The sequence below is a fragment of the Ostrinia furnacalis genome, unplaced genomic scaffold (genome assembly GCF_004193835.3).
Source record: "Ostrinia furnacalis isolate ACB-3 unplaced genomic scaffold, ASM419383v2 OfSCF0117, whole genome shotgun sequence".
Lineage (NCBI taxonomy): Eukaryota > Metazoa > Arthropoda > Insecta > Lepidoptera > Crambidae > Ostrinia > Ostrinia furnacalis.
The window spans coordinates 48,989-71,246 of NW_021130356.1; the positions used below are offsets into that span (position 1 = coordinate 48,989).

At 36.0% G+C, this 22,258-nt stretch overlaps 2 protein-coding genes across 17 annotated transcripts in view; one reads left to right on the plus strand and one right to left on the minus strand.

The window, feature by feature from the left end:
- The window catches only part of slo (calcium-activated potassium channel slo), a 113,371-nt gene that overhangs the window by 36,956 nt on the left and 54,157 nt on the right, over window positions 1–22,258 (minus strand). The window lies entirely within an intron of this gene.
- On the plus strand, window positions 13,406–19,710 carry LOC114352320 (ATP-binding cassette sub-family G member 4-like). Its single transcript, XM_028303909.1, has 3 exons — window positions 13,406–13,836; window positions 16,128–16,228; window positions 18,747–19,710. The coding sequence occupies exons 1-3, from the start codon at window positions 13,467–13,469 to the stop codon at window positions 19,245–19,247; spliced, it is 972 nt and encodes a 323-aa protein (XP_028159710.1). The 5' UTR covers window positions 13,406–13,466; the 3' UTR covers window positions 19,248–19,710.

The window sequence follows — 22,258 nt, forward strand, 5'->3', positions numbered from 1 at the left end:
TTATCTATCTTAAGGCCTATACATCAGAAAACACAGATAAATAAATCCAACCGGGATAATACTTCAAGGACACGTACTCATATGAGTACGTGTCCTTGAAGTAACCTTGCCTGGTTCTAACAAAAATGGCATATGCCATACAACCCGGTAGAGTGCAAGAACGTCCCGATCCACGATCCCAGCACCAATTGGCACGCGTTCTTCTAAGGTGGTGGGTGATTTCGTGCTCTCTTATAAAAATCTGGCGATTTCATCTTAAATTTTCGGTAAAATAACGCTGTTTTAGATTAAGCTTTTCTTAGTAATCGTTTCTAAATATTTCTTACTAGCTAATAATTACCTTAATTTGTACTACTGGCTATAGATGCATTATTTGTAAATTTTTAAAGACAACAAGAGCGAGATATCTAATAAGGCCTAGGCCTTATTTCAGCATGGTAGGCCATATTGGATACTTATGTCAACACCTGATTACGGACAAATTCATTAAACTAAATGAGTCAAAGAGTAACTAAATATTTATTTAATAAGAATGTTACTAACAGCACAGAAAATAAAAAGAAAACAGAGTAAAAAAAAATTACTAAACCTGTAAAAAAAGAAACAAAATACAAAACCAATAAAAACTAAGAAAAAAAAGCCGTATGTATAATTCTAAAGGATAGGAGAATTAAAGCTGGTATTATCATGCCTGTCTCGAAGACAATGTAGCAGATATGCTACCATAAAGGACTGCTTTTGGTGGTATCATAAAGATTGTGTAGGAGTTCGTAAAGATGATTCAGAAGCCTTTTTATGCCCTGGTTCTAACAAAAATTGAGATCTCATTTTGTTTAAAAAAAATCAAGACTAAATGATGTTCCTAAACTGATTTATTTAAAAGGTTTTATGTGTAAGCCTTATTCGAACACGGTGTTTTAATAAGCCCTATACAAAAAAATAATATTGTTTGTTTTTGATATTTTTTTTGATAATTTAAGTAAGGAATCATTACTTTGTTACTATGAATATTTAATTTTATCTTTAATTTATGTATTATTCTTAATAAGTGGAATTTAAGTTTATCTAGAGATAGACAGTATATTTCTGTTTACTTGGTATGTAAAATTTTGATAACGCAAACAAATCGACGTGTTTAATGTTATAAGACCGCATTTTGTTTAATACAACCTCAATTTTAAGGTCTACAGGCACTTGAATCATATAGGCCTTATTCCGTGTAGGTGATTTAATAAAGCCAAAATCAGTGGTTTCGTAAATTGCTTATTTTGAATAGATTTAATTAAAAATTGTATTATTTTTTGTAATATTGCTAAAATTAAAGGATGGAAGAAGTTAATTAACCTTGTTTTTGTTGACTGGCGTTAATATTTATTGAAATATAAGCATTTAAAGTTAGGTAGGCCTTATTTGTATCAAGTACCTTACTTAATAGCCAGCCAGTGTCATGTAAAAACGAGGAAACAGATGAGAAGCTAAAAATACCTACGGACCGGAGTCAAAAAATAGATCTGTCAAATTATACTAACGACGAAGAAAATACAAAGGTTTTTATAAGAACACAAACATCAGTTTAAAATAAACATTAACAAGCAGTAAAACATTAGATTTAAATATGTATAGCTATAAAAAAATTATCCATACAAAAAGTATTATTTGTTGAAGACATTTTCCTCCTCATTTGAGTAAAAAATAAACAATTCCAAAAAGAAAAATAAAATACTTTTAACTTTTTTATAAAAAGATGAAGATCAACCTCGTCTCCGAGACTGCTTCAAGGAATTAGTTGAGGAGGTTANTTGAACCGTCGGCAGAAACAGAAGAAACTTCGATAGCTGAGAACTTATTGAATGATGAAAGCCTCCTGGGTGACACAATTACATCCCGCATGTCTCATATACTGCCATGTCGACGTGAAACGCCTAATAGTGGATCTACACTTACCCTTGACCAAATCAGCACACTTCTCGATAAGAAGCTGGAACAAAACGAAAATAAAATAGTTGTACTCTTAACAAACGCAATAAAATCACTTGTAAAACAAGAAATCCAGGACTCAATACAACAAATTAATAATGAGGTTACTCAGCGCATAGAATCTGTGACTAACAAACATCAGCACCTGGAATCTGAAATAGAAAACTTAAACCGAAAACTTACTATAATGAAGGAGGAAATAACTCATCTGAATAACCAATTGAACTCCGTGCGAAACTCTGAGAACAACAACAACAGTAAAAAATTAGTATTTTATGGATTAGATGAGCACAAATGGGAAACAGAAGATGAACTACATCACCGGCTCGTCAATATCATCCGAGATTTTTCAAATATAAACTTAGATGGATACATCGAAAGCGTGAATAGACTAGGAAGGAGTAGATACCGTCGTCCCATAGTAATAGAACTGATTAGCAAAAAAATGGTTAAGACGGTGTTGAACTACAAACGAGCTTTTGCCCGATCCGGTATGGCGATAAATGAGTTCCTCGAAAACGACGATCTACAAAAACACAATGAACTAAGAAAACTGCTCCACCAAGCTCGCAAAGAAGGCCACCACGCTGTGATTAGAAACAATACACTAATAATAAATGGAAAACAATATAACAGCCAGTTACATGAATGTAACTCTCAAATACCGATCCAACAAACTACGACAAAAACGCACGAAACAGACAATATAATAGAACCCTCCACTATCATAACAAACAAAACTCCTACAAAGAATAGATCCAACTATTCCTTTCGAAACTAATTTCAACATACTGATTCAAAATGCAAGAAGTATCAAAAATAAGATCTCTACCCTTGAAAGCCTCTTAGAAGACCATCACTATCAAGCAATATGCTTGTCAGAAACCTGGATTACCGAGGAGCAGCGACCCTACGTGCAAGTGAACGGCTACGAGTTCGCCGCCTCTTTCTGCCGCCGCCGGCGCGCGGGCGGGGGCGTCGCCATCCTGCTGCCTGATGGGACCAGCTACACTGAAAGACAGGACATTACAGACTTATCCATAGAATATATTGTAGAATGTTGTGCAGTTGAGTTGAAGCCTAATTTATTATTAGTTAGTTTATATCGCGGAGACCGCGAGATACATACCTTTTTTGAATTTCTAGATTGCCTACTTAGTAAGTTAAAATCACATCACTATAAAAAACATGTAATAATTACCGGAGATTTTAATATAGATGCCTTGAAAAACCCTAAAGAATATAAAAAACTTGTTGAAATTATGTTAGAAGTTAATTTACACCAAATTATTGATAAGCCTACCAGAGAAACACTAACAAGTGCTACTTGTATAGATCTTCTTTTTACAAACAATAAATTTTACTCTGTAACTGTAGAAGACTTAGGTATTTCAGATCATAATTCCATACTGTACAGCTTCGAACTTAAATCCCAAAATAAGCCAAAAGTAGTTTTTAAAAATATACGCCATATTAATAATGCAAAGAATGTACAAGCTTTTATATCTGACATTAGTTTAATAAACTGGAACGATATCTTAATCTATAATACGGATATAGACACTAACTACGGGTTATTTGATGACACACTAAACAAAATTTTAAATCTTAGAATACCAGTAAAACGGGTCAAATTAAATAATAGAATAGATAATAAATGGTTAACAAATGGAATAAAAGTCTNATCAAATGGTGACATTTACTTGTGACTTGATCAAAAGGTGACATTTGATTTGTTCTTTATTTAATTTTGTGTAAATTTTAAAACATACATGAAAACTTTTAATACCTTGTAATCTATGTCTTATTAACCCATAATATTAAAAACAAAAAAAAAACAAAACACATAAAGTTCAACAAAAATATTTATTTTCTTAATTTATTCATATAATTAAAAAGTGTAAATGTCACTTTCTGTTCCTAACCTCCTCAGTTTTATTTATATTTTGTCATAGGCCGGTTGGTTTATAGTCTCTTTTATTTCTTTTTAAGCGTCGCGTGTTAGAAAACGACAAAAAGTTATTTTTTGAATGCTAGTAAATTGACGTTTGTTTCGGAAAGAAAACGCAAACGACGTTCCACGAAGTTTTTTAAAGTACCTAATGCTCTACTTTGGTATAAAAGGTTTTGGGCAGTTTACAGAATTACTTATGTGTAACGTTAATTTAATATTTAAAAGTAGTTTTAACACAAGGTAAAATCATCAATCAATCAATAATTATTTAAGAAAGAAAAGTTCAAAGCTTGAATACGTATGGCGAGTTTTTATAGAGTTTGAAAATAAATAAGTTCTTAATATTGAAAAATATATTCCATTACCAAGCATTTCCAGCGTTAACGTCAACTTGTTATAATCAAAATCAAAATCAATCAAAATCAAAAATATTTATTCAGTTTAGACCACAAGTGGCACTGAACGTCAAATATAAAAAAAGAAAAGGTAGCCCTTATGGGGCACTTTACATGTCTCCTTATCTTTTGGGCCCTACCAGCGCTTCGAGACAAACATATGGCAAGTGCTGAGAAGAAACGCCGGAACAAACTCAGTCACCCCTAATTGCCAGGAATTATCTAATGGTAAGAATAACCAAATTCAAGTACATCAAATATGTGCAGACTGAACTGACCACGCATCCTTGTCATCATATACATAACTGATTAACAGTCGGTGCACAATATAAAAGTGCATAATATTTTTATGACATTCGCTCGTTTAAATGTCATTGTGGTTATTACGAGTATAATTCTTAATTGAGCGAGTGTTTCTAGTTATTAATTTTAATAAAACTATGTCGCATAAGCAGGTGACATTCGTAAAATGCGTGGAATGGGTGTGGGAGGACGAAATTTAATTTAGTAGATTGAAAACGTTGATTTAGACAGCTAATTATTCTTTATTGATACCTGGCGAAACGTAATTCAACGTTACAGGCGAAATTTCCTTTCTGAGAGCAGTGACGGGTGGATTTCTTCATATCGATATGCGCAGATTTTATTCAAGACAGATTGTAAGTTATGAATGTGACTTTTTGTATTCTTTTCTCGTCCACGAAATTAGTTTTTAGCTCGATACGGATACAGATTACTTGTTAGATTTTTTGTATTAAATAATTTGGTGTGAATGGAGGTCAATATAATTATGGTTTTTCAAATTACATACCTACCTACTTTATCTAGCAGATTTTTTGTTCACAGTAAATTAAAAAGTGTGCGTTTAGGTTTAGGTAGGATTAACTTATCAGGCAATTTTTAAATTGCAGGAGCATGACCCTATGCTCCTGCAGCGGAGACATGACCTGCAGTTGATATTGATGAAACATAAACAATCTTCGTTTTTGTATTAGTTTCGTTATAAAATAAAATGTCAACAACTGCTATACATAGTGTTGTTTGAAGAGAGCTTTACCTACTTCAGATTGGAAATTGGCCACTGACTATAGTTAAGTATTTTTTGCCTACTAAATTATTACGGATATTGACCGAAGATATAGCCCGTACTCCGAAAAGCTAATAAAAAATAATATTTCGAAAGTAGTCTATATCGTACTAATTTATCGACATTCCCAGCACTAAAGTACTATCGGGAGGGCGCCATTGTTTTGGCAACTGTTCCCAACGAGTTGTTTACGCGTCGTGCCGCTGGCGGGGAATGTGTAATAAGGCGAACATTTCCCTAATTGTTACATGTGTGTGTATCAATCAGTGTCGATAACTTGCATGACTTGATATTATATACTGTGCAAAAGTTAACTGAATCATTAGTAAGACCAACGTCTATTGCATGGCATTATACAACAAACTCTAAATGAAAACGTAAACCAATTTCTGATTTAGTTTGCCACATCATTTAGCTGTGAATGAGATAAATGTCTCATTTAGGTACATTGTTTGTTTTTAAGATTATTTTTTTCGAAAAAAATTCTTCCTTATTTCGGTGAATAGGCTGGTCTATAAATTAGCGATTCCATCTGAAAAGGAACTCTATACTGTACAGTATATCTACACGTTAACTTGCATTGAATAGTTCGTCGTATCAAAGTTTAGTATTTGCATAAAACAATTTCACCACCGGGAAGCGCAAGCGTCTTCTACTTCAGAAGTTATGCTCAAGTCTGGACCAATTCAAAAGTTGAAAGTGGGGCTAACTAAGTTCGCACTATTATGCTTACGATAGAATTGTTTATCGACATCGATATTGTCACCGTGCGGCATTGTTTTGTTGACAATGCGTTCTTTGTCTGCGTTTAGTTTTGTAAATGGAAATTTGGATGCATACCCCAATTATTGCAACTGAATTTAGGTGTGCATTTGCAATTTCTGTCGTGTTTGTGAACATATGATACGGGCAATTATTCTAATGATGACAATACAATGGCACGTACGACATAAATACGTATGAAATCACAAACTGGGTCACTGTAATTTTAGCTTCAGATAATATTTGTCCTGAAACCCTCGAGCGAAAGTCAGTTTAGAAAAGTTTGGGATGAATTTGGAAGCTCGGATTAAGATCGGTCTTCTGGTGGTTTTGGAGGAGGTAGAGGTAAGAGTTTTTTAATACCAGTATAGTCTTAAAAGTTCAAAAAGCTCTACCTCCCTTAGACGGCAAATGGCGCGAAAGCTCGAAGTCCGGACCGGTAGCTATTAGCCCGGGCCGGTGTATTTCCTCGGACCGGGGTTATTTGCCCCGGGTGGTCTTACGTTTCTCGAATGAACTTTGATTGCAAGTTAGATTTATGAGAAAAATAAAAGATTTTCAGAAACTGGAAATCTTAATCTGTGATAATGTCAGGAAAAAATCGAAAGGCGAATCTGAGAATTAAATCTCGGAAAGTTTTGGATAAAATCAAATGATTGGATTTATGCCTAATCAAGATTACGGGATCTTATTTGTTAGATTACTTCTAGCATGAAATTAATGAGAAATTGTGTTTTGTTATATTTTATTTTTCTTTATTCAGAGCTCTTTATAATAATATTACAAACAGACCGTACAGAAAGCGGACTTCTGTGTTACGTTTATTGTAGAGTTACCATTTTATTTCACAATGGCAAAGCATATACAACATCCATCTACTTATTGACGCGGTTTAATATAGTATACTTAGATATCATTTAATTCTTGTAAAATAGGGTTTTATACATCCGTCATCTTTCTTTATTTTCAACACTCGTTGCAGAAATTTTATATTTATTTCAATTTTTGTAATTTTATAAGTCTATCGTTTCGTTCGTTTCAGACAAATGAAATCCACTGCTGGACAAAGGCATAGGCCTTCCCCAAGGATTATTCTAAATTTATTTTGAACTAATTTGTTTGGTCATAATTAAACCATATTCCCGTTCACATCAGCATTAACAGTTTACAAACTACCGACATTATACTATGTGATAATCCGTTAAAAGATACGACGTCAATCGTTGTGACCGCACGTTAAGAAATACGGGCTATTTTCGTCCGGCAGAGTCCCACGTTCGATGTCGCGTATGTGACACGGAGCAAATATAGCCCGGATAAATATAGTACACTCACATGGAACGGGTTAGCATAGTTTTGGTTTTATGTCGTAACTTACGAGCTATTTGATGTGGTTGATGGGCGATATTGACGAACAAAGGTTTAGGCAAGTTCGATGGGCGAAGGGAGGGAGGGAAGGGAGGGCTTGTTTTTAGCCAAGGATTTATTAGAGCGTGTAGAGTAGACATTTTTGTATAGCAATCTATAGAATTTAATTACTACCTAAGTTTGGATTAGGCTGCTGCCGCTAGCCGCTGGGGCAGTAAAGTTCTTGAATGGTGACCACGGGTCGGAAGACGTAGTGTGGGCCGCTCACTAGGTGGACCGACGATCTAGTGAGGGTAACGGGAGGTACCTGGGTGCGGGCGGCATAGGACCGGTCGTTGTGCAAATCCTTGGGGGAGGCCTTTGTCCAGCAGTGAACGTCATTTGGCTGAAACGAACGATTCCAAGGCAATCTTCTGGTAAATAGTGCGTAGCTAAGAAATTCTGGATTGAGATGAGGTCACGAAGTCATAAAAGTGATCTAGATATTTTAATTAATTACGTGTCAGTATTTTTCATTCACAGACATGTTTTGGAATATTCTAGAAACATACCAACCTAATTTAAAATGACTCGTTTATTTCAAAGATTTGTAAAGAAACTGAATTAAATCATCTTTTGACAAAGATTACACGGGCCGTAAGACACGCTACGTCTTCCGGCCCGTGGTCGTCACTCGAAAGGGTTTCTGCACCAACGGCCATCATCAGCCCTACGAGCTATGTGCCCCGCCCAGACTTGTTATTTAAGATTATCAGAGATAATTAATTAATCGTTTTTAATAATATAGAGCCATAAGCGAAGCCAAGCGACAAAACTACTTTAGTACCTATATTATGTTTACTTATCTCGTCGAATCCAATTTGTTACGTTGATTTGTTAACTCAACTCCGTCCAAACGTTTCTGCAATATCCCTCTGCGATATTCCGTTGATTCGGTAAAATATTTTAAGTAAGATAAACCGGGCAGCCTTTACTACACTTGGACCGTTTTATATGAGCACGTCTGGGGATATCATAAAACTCCCGGGGAGGGGGTGGAGGGGAGGGCAGTCTATGCCCTCATAAGCACTCTTGTGCCCTCCGAGGCTGTCCTGTAACGGTTTCAGTTTTTATTCCTCTTAGAGTGCAGCTTCCATTGAAAGATGCCTTGGGACGTTCATTTCGGAAGCATGGATGTTGTATCAAACATTCAAGATGGACTAAACTAAGGATAGTAGGAAAATAAAAAAAGTTTATTGGTCTCTTTACGACTACGTCGCCTAATTAGAAAATACCGTCTTTCAAGATATAAAGAATTCTTGTAGATCCTACAGCTGTTCAAAAGAAGAATTGCTTCTCAATGCAGCCTAAATTAATTTTAAATCATGAAAATAAAATGCGTTCTTCGGAATATTGACATCTCGTTTTATCGGTCTCATTGAATGATGTGATTTCTGAATCGCCTTATCTTGCTCGTTATCGTTTATAATCAAAAACAGATATAATATAGATCTACCACAGGATGTTTTATAATCTAATCCGTGCTAGTAGAACTTTTCCAAAGCATTCCTGAAGCAATTTTCACCAATAACAACAACTTTTATTGGTCAATCTTTTATTACAAACCCAAACTCAGTGTGAACAATAAATTACCCAATCCAATCCAATAATTGATACAATCTTTTAATAGCTTTAAAAATCCCTTACGTTCACAGAAAAAGGTTTGCGTTTTGGAACGATTTCGGAACCGAAACCGAGGATAATTGGCGAGAAAATATCGCGGTGAACGCAGGCTTTGAATAATAAACGACGGCATTCGCTAAAAATGGTCACTGGACTTAAGGATTTGCCACACTGGATGCGTTTAATGGGCAGCAGTCAGGTCAAAGTGAACGCAGCCTACCTCATTTAAGAACAATATTGTCGGTCAATGGTCCAGGCAATAGGTTACAGTCTGTCAGCGGTCGTGACAAGGCAATCTGTTAGCGGTGCGGATTGCGTTATTTACATTCGTGCATTGCATCAATACAAAATGTAGAGACCGACAATGTCGTTCATATATGATGCGGGCTGCGTTCACTTTGACTTAACAGTTGCCCGCAGAATAACGTAGTCCACTTAGAGCACCCGCTCAAATAGCACCCGCAAGAATAGCACCTGGCCTATTCCACGAAGAGCACCTATCGATATGTGGTGGGTGCTCTAATGCTTCAACCACACCAATGCATGCAGAAGACATTTTAACTTCAGATCATTTTAACCATTGCTCATTTCGACGTTTATACTTTTTGGCACACTAACAGCCGGTCCATATGGACATTTTGACACCTGCACATTCCAACCTTTGAGCGATTTTTCGCATTGACTACCTACCCACTCCCAGAATAGCCGGCGCGATCATAGGCATAAATGACAGGTCGCGCGTACTGTCATGAGTCGCGCGACCTGTCATTGGCCTATGATCGCGCCTGCGATCGCGATCTGCACACGTTTGTGTGGTTGAAGCTTAAGTGGACTATGTCCGCAGAACGCATCCACTGTGGCAAATCCTTAATAGAGCTGAATGCGAGCGGTGACTGACACCGATCGATGCGGAGACGGGTGATGCTGGCTGAATAGGAATGTTTCAAAAGAGGTCTGGACTATTATGTGTTTTTTTTTTCATGACAGCGCAAAGGAAAAGGCTGTAGTTAACTGGATTTATAAAACGGTGGCTGAATTGCTAAAACCTCCTCCTTTTGTTGAAGTCGGTTAAAATATTCGCTGATGTTGTCAGTGGAAAATATGGTTAAATGATTCTGAAACGTCAAGTGGCAAAAATAGGTACTAATATCCAGTATTGGTAGTAACGCCCTCCTGACAATGTCATAGCTGGGTCGGTTCATTGATGGTAACTATTAAGTTCCACTAGCATGGCTTATGGTGGCAGGCTGGCACCATAAAGATATTCTGCTAGGTATATTAATTTTATGGCTGGCACTGTCTTGCTTTTCTTTCTTCTTTTTATTGCGTTTATTGGAGTCTGTTTTGAATTTGGTAAAATAAATAGTTATATTATGTCGTTTGTCTGTAGTATTCTCTATCTCCATAAATTATTTACCTATTCTTCCTTTACTCCGCTTCACTATTTCAATTCCAGATTATAAACTATTTCTTCTCAATGTCACAGTCATTTAGTAAAACGGAACTATCCATCGTCGTGTTTACAATCCGCAAATCTTTCTGAATCACCCACGCTGATTATAATCCACTTAAAACGTGATAATGTGCGCGATATGGCGCTGTGACATCACTGATACGCGTTTACCCCATAGTGATCCATGGGAATTATGCCAAGTTCTATTTTTTGGAAGACCTCAAACGGATATACCTACGTGAGATTTTCTTATCTACGTGGGTATAATGGAGACAGGAGATGAGCACGATGATTCTGAATTGACAAGGTTTGTGTCATTTACAAAATTCCTTCGTAGAAGGACTCTATTTCCGGTATATTTTCTTTCAATTTCATTGTTTGTGTCTGAAGTCATAACATTTACTTATCCCACTTCAGGAATCGCCGTAGGTGTCTCACATGATAATTGTCCTTTCGGATACTAGGGTTGATTCAAAACAGCTAGAAACGACTAGAAACCTATGAATCTCCGAGTCAACAGAGTCCCTACTTTTAAGTTCTAAAAGCACGAACGACATAGGCAATATTAATAGTAGTATACCTCCTACTACTATTAATATTGCCTATGTCGTTCGTGCTAAGTAAGGAACTGCTCCAATATAACTCATCCTTACCAATATTTATGACACTTACACGCGACTTATTTTCACATAGATCACCCACGAGGTCTCGAACATCCACACCATTCCACAAATAGAACCGTACAGAAACTGCCAATTTATCTGGGTCATTAATCTTCAAAAAGTTTAAATTAAAATAATAAATAAAATCTGCGCAAAACGTCAAAACACGTCGTACACGAGAAATATGACACATTCCACGTCCTAGTTACTTCGGGGCCATTTTAAAAGCAATCTTCCCTGGATCTGCAACCGGGAATCAGTCAATGTCAGACGGAATTGCGTTTAAATAGTTTTGTTTTTAGAATAATTGAAAATAACTTTACTTTTGGTGTTGTTTCCGTATTCAAAGAGTGCTAACGCGACTCTATTTTAACACGCTTCCGCTTTTTGTCTGTCTGCCAGCTTTATGAACCGGTAGACAGTTGATTTTTTCATTGAATGTGTATTTCGATTGATGACAAATTACTGAAACTTCAAGCTTAAAAATAATTGTAAAAATCGATTCATTCACCTTACATGACATCAAAATTGTGTTTTTTACCTAAAATTAGGTATCTTATTAGTCTAAACAATGCCTAGGTAGCCTATTTGCAAATGACAAACCCACGTTAGTCATGTACTCACTGAGATCATCTCTCTCAAGTTGATTAACCTCGGTTTTGGCAAAAAACGCCGGTGGGTGTGTCTAGATAAGTATAATTAGCATTCCATTAGTAAAGTAAACAGTGCCAGACAATGATGCAGTCGGGAATTGAGAATCGTCACTAAACATCCTTTGTTCCTCCATTTTGAATACCTTGATCTCGGATGCGGAACCAAAAATGCATAAACAGTAGGTGCCTTATTTTTTTTAAGCATTTGGTAACATTCTATGCTTCTCTTACAAACGTAATTTTAGTAACAACAACCTTTATTACTCGTACAAGCTTAATTGCTTCTTAACTGATGATGACATTATGTAAAATGTCCAAGGTTATCTAAAATAGTCTTTAGACAAGACACAATTAAGTATGTGGTTAATTAAATTTAATTAAAGTCTCTTGTAAATATAAAAGATTCTTGAGCTCACTTAAAAATCGCTCTAACGATAAATTCCTTAAAAAATACTTTACTCAATATTCCAACACGTTAAAAAAATGCATTAAATTGTCAAAAAAGATATCCTTCGTAAATGAAATGGCTCACTCTAATAATAAAACAAAGAAAATGTGGGATATAATTAAACGCGTTACTACATCTAAACAAAATAGAATGGCCCCAAAAAATATTACCATTGACATAAATAAAAACACTACTCAATGTCCCTACCATATTGTAAATACCTTCAATGAATACTTTGCGTCAATCGGTAAATCTACAACACTGGACGATTCATCAAACCAACACCCGGACAAAAGCTGCCCGGTAATCAGCCCTACTATCAACTCTATGTTTTTACAGCCCACAACAGAGCAAGAAATCTTCAAAATTATTAAAAACCTCTNTAATACTTATGACTATAATTTGTATATTTTAAAGACTGTAAAACCTTGAAAAGGAGGCTGACAATAGTGACTGAGTTTCTTGCGCTGCTTCTTCTCAGCACTGGCCCATTTATTGTCCCGAAGCAGTGGTAGGGTTAATATTGGGACGTGTAAAAGCGCTTTTTTAAAGCCTATTTGCAAAAATAAATGAATTTTATGAATTTTAATTTTAATTTTATAAATCGACACTTTTATTTATTACTAGCTTTCCGCCCGCGGCTTCGCCCGCGTGGAATTTTGTCTGTCACAGAAAAACTTTATCGCGCGCGTCCCTGTTTCAAAAACCGGGATAAAAACTATCCTATGTTCTTTCCCGGGACTCAAACTATCTCTATGCCAAATTTCATCAAAATCGGTTGCGAGGTTTAAGCGGGAAAGCGTAACAGACAGACAGACAGACAGACAGACAGAGTTACTTTCGCATTTATAATATTAGTTGGGATTCAAACTCTTGTTAGGTATTGATTGAACTCTTATGTTTATAAACTATGATCCACATAATTATCTTTCTTTATATTTTGGGCAAAAAAGACACATTATCTCAGTCATCATGTTTGTGGTCATGTATTAATTAACCAATAACATTGCACGTTCCAGATAAGCCAACCTGTACTGTGATAGACATGTCCGAACCGGCTCTGAATCCAGAAAAGCAGAACTTACCAAACGCCACCAATCTTGCACCAGTTACTTGCACGACTTCACTCTTGGACTCGAGCGAAAGTTTCTCGAAGAAACCAGTGAAGACTGGATTCCCTACATCAGGGTGGAAGCAATTCTGGATCTTATTGAAAAGGACTTTCCGGAGTATACTCAGAGACCAGATGCTGACGCATTTGAGGCTATGTTCACATACAGTGGTCGGTCTTCTCATCGGGTTTCTATACTACGATATTGGAACAGATGCGGCAAAAGTTATGAGCAACGCTGGCTGTATCTTCTTCACTGTTATGTTCACTATGTTCACTGCTATGATGCCTACTATTCTTACATGTGAGTATTTGGTAGTTTAATATGATTTGTATTCTATTGTGCAGACGACGGCACGTCAACGTAACCACTGTGAGTTCTTGTGCAGTTGTAATAGGGGCCGGTTTGAATCAAAAATGGGTAACCTGATGTGCTGTCGTGTGTATATGCTATTGAAATACTTCTATTTAGGTACATACTATTGTGCGTACTGAATAATCATAAATGCTTGCGGCTGTCAGTGGTCAAATCTCTCCCAACCAAACCGCTTGTCCTGCGGTTAGCGTAACTTATAGAGACGTAGAGACGATAGGTAAATGTAAAGGCCACTGATGGATATTACTATTCATGTAGTATCTCAAAACATTGTAAAATGTTCATAATTTTGTAAAAATGTCTAGACCTTGTATTTTATTTAGAGCGCACATCGCATCGGTACGCTACGAGAAAACGAGAGGTTCAATCAAAACAACTACAAAATTTTCTTGATCATTCATTAAATTAGTCCTTCTGCGGTGGGATTCCACAATACATGATATAATTGTGGTCTTTAATGAACTACCAGTCCAGTCCCAGTTTATCGCGGCATTTTATCGATTTAACGCGATAAGCCCATTTTGACGTCTAAAATCATCGACATAAGATTTTATCACGGCGCGCATCCTAACCCGGCTGGTGGCCATAATAAATTCAACATCATTTCTATCTATACTAGTACTAAAACTAATATTATAAAGCTAAAGAGTTTGTTTGTTTGTTTACTTGAACGCGCTAATCTCAGGAACTACCGGTCCGATTTGAAAAATTATTTCAGTGTTAGATAGCCCATTTATCGAAGAAGGCTATAGGTTATATACCATTACGCTACAAGTAATAGGTGCAGAGCAAAAATGATTTTCACCCGTACGAAGTCGCGGGCACTGCTAGTAGTTTATATGTCTCTTTCCTCGTGCCCAGTAGGCTTCCTTGCGTGACCTACAAATAATTATAGCCACATAGACTTGACCTTGCGAATTACGTGTAGTGGGTGTATAAGTATGATGTATAGTATGATGTAGAGACATTGTCAAGGTAGACGATCATGCCAATGATAATAATAATACTCGCAGCAAGGAAGCTCTTCCGAGAAAATTATGGGAAGTACGTATACATAACATAATGTTGTAATAGAACCTAATGGTAATAAAATACTTCTTCTTTTCGTGTCGACAACAAACCTACACAGCCCAAACTCCGCCACAAGAAAAATTTAAGAAAAATAATAATATAAAATACTGTGGGTTTGCACTTTGCAAATTATAATCGCAAACCAGTCGAAAAGTGGTCGAAAAGCCCCTTTTTTGTATGGAGTTTTGACGGATTTGATGTTCGATTCGTTCAAAAAGTGCGTTTTGTCTAGGGGGGCTGGTAAGGAAACTCTTTTGAGAAAATTATGCAATGGTATGGATTCAAATTCAAATTGTTTATTGTTCCATGTTGGTATAGGTACAAAAAAATTCTTACAATAAACAAATTGAATATATTTTTATAATTGCTGTTTTTGTAACTTTGAAGTTTAGTGTAGGCATTGGATATGGAAATTATGTCTCATGCTTAGGTATATTATTATACATTTTGGTGGTAATAATAATTAAAAATACGTAAAGAATATCAAAGGCAATTTCACTGTACAGCGAATGTTCGCTTCGTTCTTTTGTAACGTGGCACGAGTAGATAACATCACCATTTCAACACGCGATTTCATAATTACAGTATTTATATTACGCTATTGTTCTGTAAGTTACATAACAGCATAAAACGCTATCAACTTCCTTAACAATTGAAGGGCGAAATCCAAAGTCAGTCCTTAGACCGTAGACCTTAATAAAAGCAGGCAAGTGAGATATGACCTTATAAAGGTTGCAGGAAGCCACTGGATGTACTTATGGTAGCCGTCTGCTGAAATGATGATGATGATGATGAAAAAGTTTAACTGGAGTCGATAGATAGTTTAGAACTTCGGAATGTAAAAGATCGCTCTAACAATTTAGTACTTAGGTCGTTTTATAAGTAAGATAAATACTTAATATTTGAGTTCGATTCCCGGCCGGGCAGAAATTGAAATGATGAATTTTAATTTCTGTGACGGGTCTGGGTGTTACTATGTATAATATGTATGTATTTAAAAAAAAAAAAAGTATATAAGTAGCAAGCATATTAATTGCTTATTTTGGGGCTAGATGGCGCTGTGTGAGATTGTCCAAAGATATTTATTTATTTATTTATTTAATATTTATTATGCTCAATGTAATAACATGTAATTTTGTTTGTTCCAGTCCCTACTGAGATGAGCGTGTTTGTGCGAGAGCATTTGAATTATTGGTACTCGTTGAAGGCGTTCTACTTCGCGAAGACTATGGCCGACTTACCGTTCCAGGTAAATTATTATTTTTATAATTCTTGGTACTAGTCTAGGAATCAGTGGAAAAATCATTAGATTAGTAGTTAGTGGAGCAACTGTCCAGTAAGAATGGTCTTAGGTTTAACTCCTCCTCAGGCAATGAAATACGTATTGACCTTTTTGATTTTCAACCAATTTCCACACAAGTCTTTCGTCAATCGGTAAATCTACAATACTGGACGATTCATCAAACCAACACCCGGACAAAAGCTGCCCGGTAATCAGCCCTACTATCAACTCTATGTTTTTACAGCCCACAACAGAGCAGGAAATCTTCAAAATTATTAAAAACCTCTCAAATAAATATAGCTCCGGTATAGATGAAATCCCACCGACTTTAATCAAAGCGTGTGCTAGAGAATTGACCCCCCCATTAACAAAACTTATAAACCAATCATTTGCAGAAAAAACATTTCCAAGTAGACTAAAAAAAGTATTGATTAAACCGATTTTGAAGAAAGGTGGGAATAGTAGAGATGTGAGCCAATATCGGCCAATAGCTATACCTTCGACAATATCAAAAATCCTTGAAAAAGTTATGGCCAATAAAATCTGCAAGTTCATTGAAAAATACAATATTCTTGATAACAACCAATATGGATTCCGTCAAAATCGCTCCACCACTCTAGCGGTATACACCTACACCCAAGAAATACTCAAATACATAAATGACAAGAGTTACGCAGTAGTGTTGTTCCTGGATATGACCAAAGCCTACGATAAAGTCTCCCATGAAATACTACTTTCAAAACTTGTCTAGCATAAAAAAAAAAAAAAAAAAACTTTATGGAGTTGGTATTCGTGGTGATGCACATGAGTGGCTTCGGTCATACCTTAACAATAGACAACAATGTGTACAGATACAACACTACAACGAATCTTCTAGCGAAACGCAAACCATACGATCTAGACTAGTTACGACAAACTGAGCCCCGATTACGGTAATTTTTAACGTCAACAATCCAGACACGCTTCTCGATTCTGCGATACGATTGGTCGTTCAACAGCGTACGTCAGCTGTTTTGACCAATCGTATCGCAGAATCAGAAACGCGTCTGGATTGTAGACGTTATAAAAGTTACCGTAATCGGGGCTCAGNAAATATACCTAAAGATCACATATTCAAAGATAAATTAAAGACATTTTTAATAAGTAAAAGTTTTTATAATGTTAAGGAATTCATGGAAGAAAAACATAGTATTTCATGTTAAGTTGATAAATAAATATTGTTTTAACTGTAATGTCTAACATTATAATATTTTAAGTTAATTGCAATTGTATTATATATTATAAAAGTTATAAGTAAGTAGACTTTAAGATTTATAAATTTAATTATTGTTAATAATATTTAATAACTGTTATTTTGTATTGCTGTGCCCAACCGGGTGTGCATTTGTATGTTAGTACCTAGTACCTAACAATATACAGTGTATTCATTATGTGCAATAAATAAATAAATAAATAAATAAAATAAATAAATAAGCATCTTATCAGAATTTGAAGAATTTCTTACAAACAATTTTGACTTAATGAATTTTGAGAATTCGAATAGCTGTACGTTCGATGAATATCTTCGTAAATAGCAGCAGTTTTTTTTCCATATCTAAATAAATATAACTCAAAGGTGACTGACTGACTGACTGACATAGTGATCTATCAACGCACAGCCCAAACCACTGGACGGATCAGGCTAAAATTTATCATGCAGGTAGAACACGTAGGCATCCGCTAAGAAATAATTTTACAAGACTCCACCCCTAAGGGGGTAAAACGGGATCCACGCGTACGAAGTCGCGGGCGGCCGCTAGTTTTGTAATATAACAAGAGCTTCTCTTCTTGGCCTATTATGAGACCCTGACGAAGGGAGAAATGTTCACTTTTGTGATGTGCGATTTATTTTATACTAGCTGACCCGGCGAACTTTGTTCCGCCTTAATGGCAATAAATAAGCAGACTTTTTTTTTAAATTTCGAACGGGATAAAAAGTATCCTATGTCCTTCTCCTGGCTCTAAACTACCTCCCTGACAATTTTCAGCTAAATCGGTTCAGCCGTTCTTGAGTTATAAGTGGTGTAACTAACACGACTTTCTTTTATATACAGGGTGTTTGGTAAATGGGTATATGAGCCGACACTAGCCCATGTTAACATGGGCATATAAATGGTATGGTGAAGTCAGAAAATTGATATCTTAAATTTAATTATTTTAATTTTCATACATCTCGGATTTTATAAATTTTATTTTGTATGAAGATTTAAAAAATTTCAATTCAATTTTCTGACTTCACCATANAAAATTGATATCTTAAATTTAATTATTTTAATTTTCATACATCTCGGATTTTATAAATTTTATTTTGTATGAAGATTTAAAAAATTTCAATTCAATTTTCTGACTTCACCATACCATTTATATGCCCATGTTAACATGGGCTAGTGTCAGCTCATATACCCATTTACCTAACACCCTGTATATAGATAAATTTCCTTTACAGATAGTCTTCAGCGGCGTATACGTGATGATAGTATACTTCATGACAGGGCAGCCTATGCAGACGGAACGGGTGTTGATGTTCGTCACCATCAACATCCTCACGGCTCTAGTGGCGCAGTCCCTCGGCCTCCTCATCGGAGCCGCCATGAAGATCGAAACAGGCGTCTACCTCGGCCCCGTCACAACCATCCCAGTCGTTCTCTTCTCAGGATTCTTCGTCAACTTCAACGCAATCCCCAGCTATCTCCAATGGCTGACCTACCTCAGCTACGTACGATACGGCTTCGAAGGAGCCATGCTCTCCGTCTACGGTTTCGAAAGAGAAAAACTCAAGTGCTCCGAGGCCTACTGCCATTTCAGGAAACCAGACAAATTCTTGAAAGAAATGACCATGGATCAGGCGAATTTCTGGGTGGATGTAGGCGCGCTGTCCGCTTTCTTCGTCTTTATAAGAGTAATCTCATACCTAGTTCTAAGGTTCAAGTTGAAGATGATGCAGTAGATTATGCACAAAGTTGCTTACGGCGGTTTTCCACGGATTCTTGCGATATGGACGCGCGTATTCTGCTCAATAGCACGCCTCTGCTTTACTCGTGTGTATCGAGCGTCCCTATCCGGAATTATGAATTAGTTTTCGAAATAATTAGCTTTTTAGGACGCAGATGAGATTTAGATTGTTTATACGTACCTTTAGGGGTTAGCTGTTAAGGTTTTATAGGAGATTGGGCCCATGACTTAATGTTAAGTTCCTTAATTAGTAATTATGATATTAGTTCATTTAAATTTATAACGCGAAGACATAGGCGGTTCCACTCGTATTTACTCAACACTTGAACATTGCATTCTAGATTTTAATTAGATATCCTTGAAGTACCTTTCATTACGCTAAGGATTTTTGGTAAAATCTCTATACCTATCCTAATTACCAGTATTTATTATTAATAAACGACTGTGATTTTTATATATTCTGGTTGTTTGATTTTCTTGTTTTTATTTTCACCTGCTTTCTTCAAATCAATAAATATTTCGTACGAGATCCAGTGGAACTTAAAATAAATGTGTATTAGGGTATGTTACATGTGCTATTAGCGTTAATAATAATTAATCTCTAAAATACACTCAAAATGTTTATTCAGTCGGTAAGTGCCATAAAAATGCATTCAAATACAATCGATGCAGTCAAAGTAAAGAATTGCTGCACTTTGCCAACGCTATCTCAATTAAATTTTAGATTTTTCTAATAAATACAGTAAATGCCCTATTTTACAAAAAGGAAATTTTATTTAATAACAGAAATAATTAAATGTAACATTTTTATAAACTAATATAAATATTTACAAATTAATAAGTTGTTTTACATTTCAATCTGAAGTTGCTGCGCTTGCAAGTGACAGAGCAATGCAGTGTGAAGTTAGACGCGCGCTGCGAGTAGTTTCAAAGCGCCCGTGCGCAATAGCGGTTTATTTATTTGTCAATTTCCAAAATTTAGTGAATTCAGTGAGTGTGGAATCCAGACTCTATAATATTTACGATTTTTTCATCAATATGTGCTAATACGTCATAAAAATGTATGTGAGGGTATTGACAGTTATATTTTGTGAGTGTGAAGAGTATTTGCTGCTCTTACCCGGGCCCGGAAAAGCGTGCGGCGGGAACTGAGGAGAAAAGGTTTGTTTTCTTTTGTTTTATAATTATCATTAGTGATACAATTTACTATCCATTTTCAATCGTCCGACTTTTAATTGAAGAGTAAAATTGATTGACATTAAAACTTTGACATTTATTAATATAGTTCCAAAATACTGAACTGTCCTATCCATGACATTGACAGTGGGGCGCCACCGTAAATACCGGATCGCTGGTTCCGATTTTTGCCATGTTGGAAACCATTTAGTTGAACGATGGTAGCGCCCCCCTGTCATTGAGTTTGGTGGGACAGTTCAGTGTGGATCATCTATATCACATAGGAACTATTCAGTAAAATAGAGTTAGAAAAATCGGCCCACTGATATTTTAGCCTAGGCGCAGACCACCGATTTTTAGTTGGCCGATAGTTGGGTCAGGCTGTTTTAATCACTATGGAGAATATGAAAGTGAGCACATTAAGTACACCGATATGGTATCGGCCGATTCTTCATTCAAATTAGAATCGGGCCCAGATCGGAATTTGATGATCTGTGTGTAACTGGCAAAACTACTTTAAACTACTCGTACCTATTTAACAGCGAGTTTAGACTATTCTTCCGATTCTATTGTCATTAATTTTTTATCGGTAGAAATTGCTTCACTATCTAAATTAAGGTTAAGAATTAAATAATGAATAATAGGTTACATTTATTTGAAAACACAAGAAATATAATTATTATCTTAAAATTAAAAATCTCATTTACTAGTTAAGTAGGTACCTACTTTCGTCACATAAATATTTTCCTTTCTACATTTTATTATTGTGGGACAGAGCCCTCTGTTCCAAAGCGCTAGAACTACATCTTTTTCAAATCTGGAGCTGACCACGGTAGTCTCTAGCAAGAACAAAGTGTTTCAGTATTATGATAGATGGCGTAATTTAAGGTTTCAAACTAAGGCTTAGATCACACACTGTATCAACTTTTGTTTGGTAAACGAATGGGTGACACTGATAAGGTATTGTGGATTTTATACCTAGCATAAGTCACACTGTTACATTTACACGTAGTAAAGTAATGAGAGAGATAAGCTACGTAGATGTAGCCCGTAGCGTTTGTGTAGCGTTGCAATCAGTCTGTCCTCACAATATGTGAGGATACCACTTACCTTACATCCTAAAACGTATACAATATTTAAAGATCTTTTAATTACCAATTTGTTTCTAATCATTATGCTGCACAATAGGTAGGCAATGGGTTAGCTTTAGGTCTGTCTCATCATCATCGTCATCATTTCAGTCATAGGACGTCCGCTGCTGAACATAGCCCTCCCCCAATGATTTCCACAATGGCCAGTTGGTGGTGGCTTGCATGCAGCGCCTTCCCGCTACCTTTATGAGGTCATCGGTCCACCTTGTTGGTGGTGGTGTTAGGTCTGTCTGCACTCTAAAAATAAACTGTAATTCTTTAGTAGTCAATGATTGAACCTAAGCAGACGCTTAGACTTTGCCTGAAGAGATCTAGACAAACCCAGCGTTTATTTACTTAATGGAACATGTTTTTTCCATTTACCAGCTTTTAAACCTGCAAACAAAATCCTAGAGAACGCAACCATCATCCTCTCCCCTTGCCACGAGTAGCTTCTATTGTTATTTTATTGGATGTACAGAAGAAACATTTTTATTGCAAATTCGTGCTTATCACAACTAATATAAGGTGCTGAAGTGTTTCCTTAATGTGCCGTGTCTGAACCTAACTGAAAATGGGATACAATAAAAATAAAACCTTTCATCCTCGAAATCTAATAAGCTTACATCCAACAATAAAATAGTGGGTCTCGAAACATAATCCCAAAAATATCTGAACGACTTCTGGAAACGTTATTCAT

Coding starts and splice junctions, on each gene's coding strand:
- LOC114352320 (XM_028303909.1), top strand. CDS start 13,467: ATGTCCGAACCGGCTCTGAATCCAGAAAAGCAGAACTTACCAAACGCC. Junction 13,837..16,127: donor GATGCCTACTATTCTTACAT/GTGAGTATTTGG, acceptor TGTTTGTTCCAG/TCCCTACTGAGATGAGCGTG. Junction 16,229..18,746: donor TGGCCGACTTACCGTTCCAG/GTAAATTATTAT, acceptor TTTCCTTTACAG/ATAGTCTTCAGCGGCGTATA.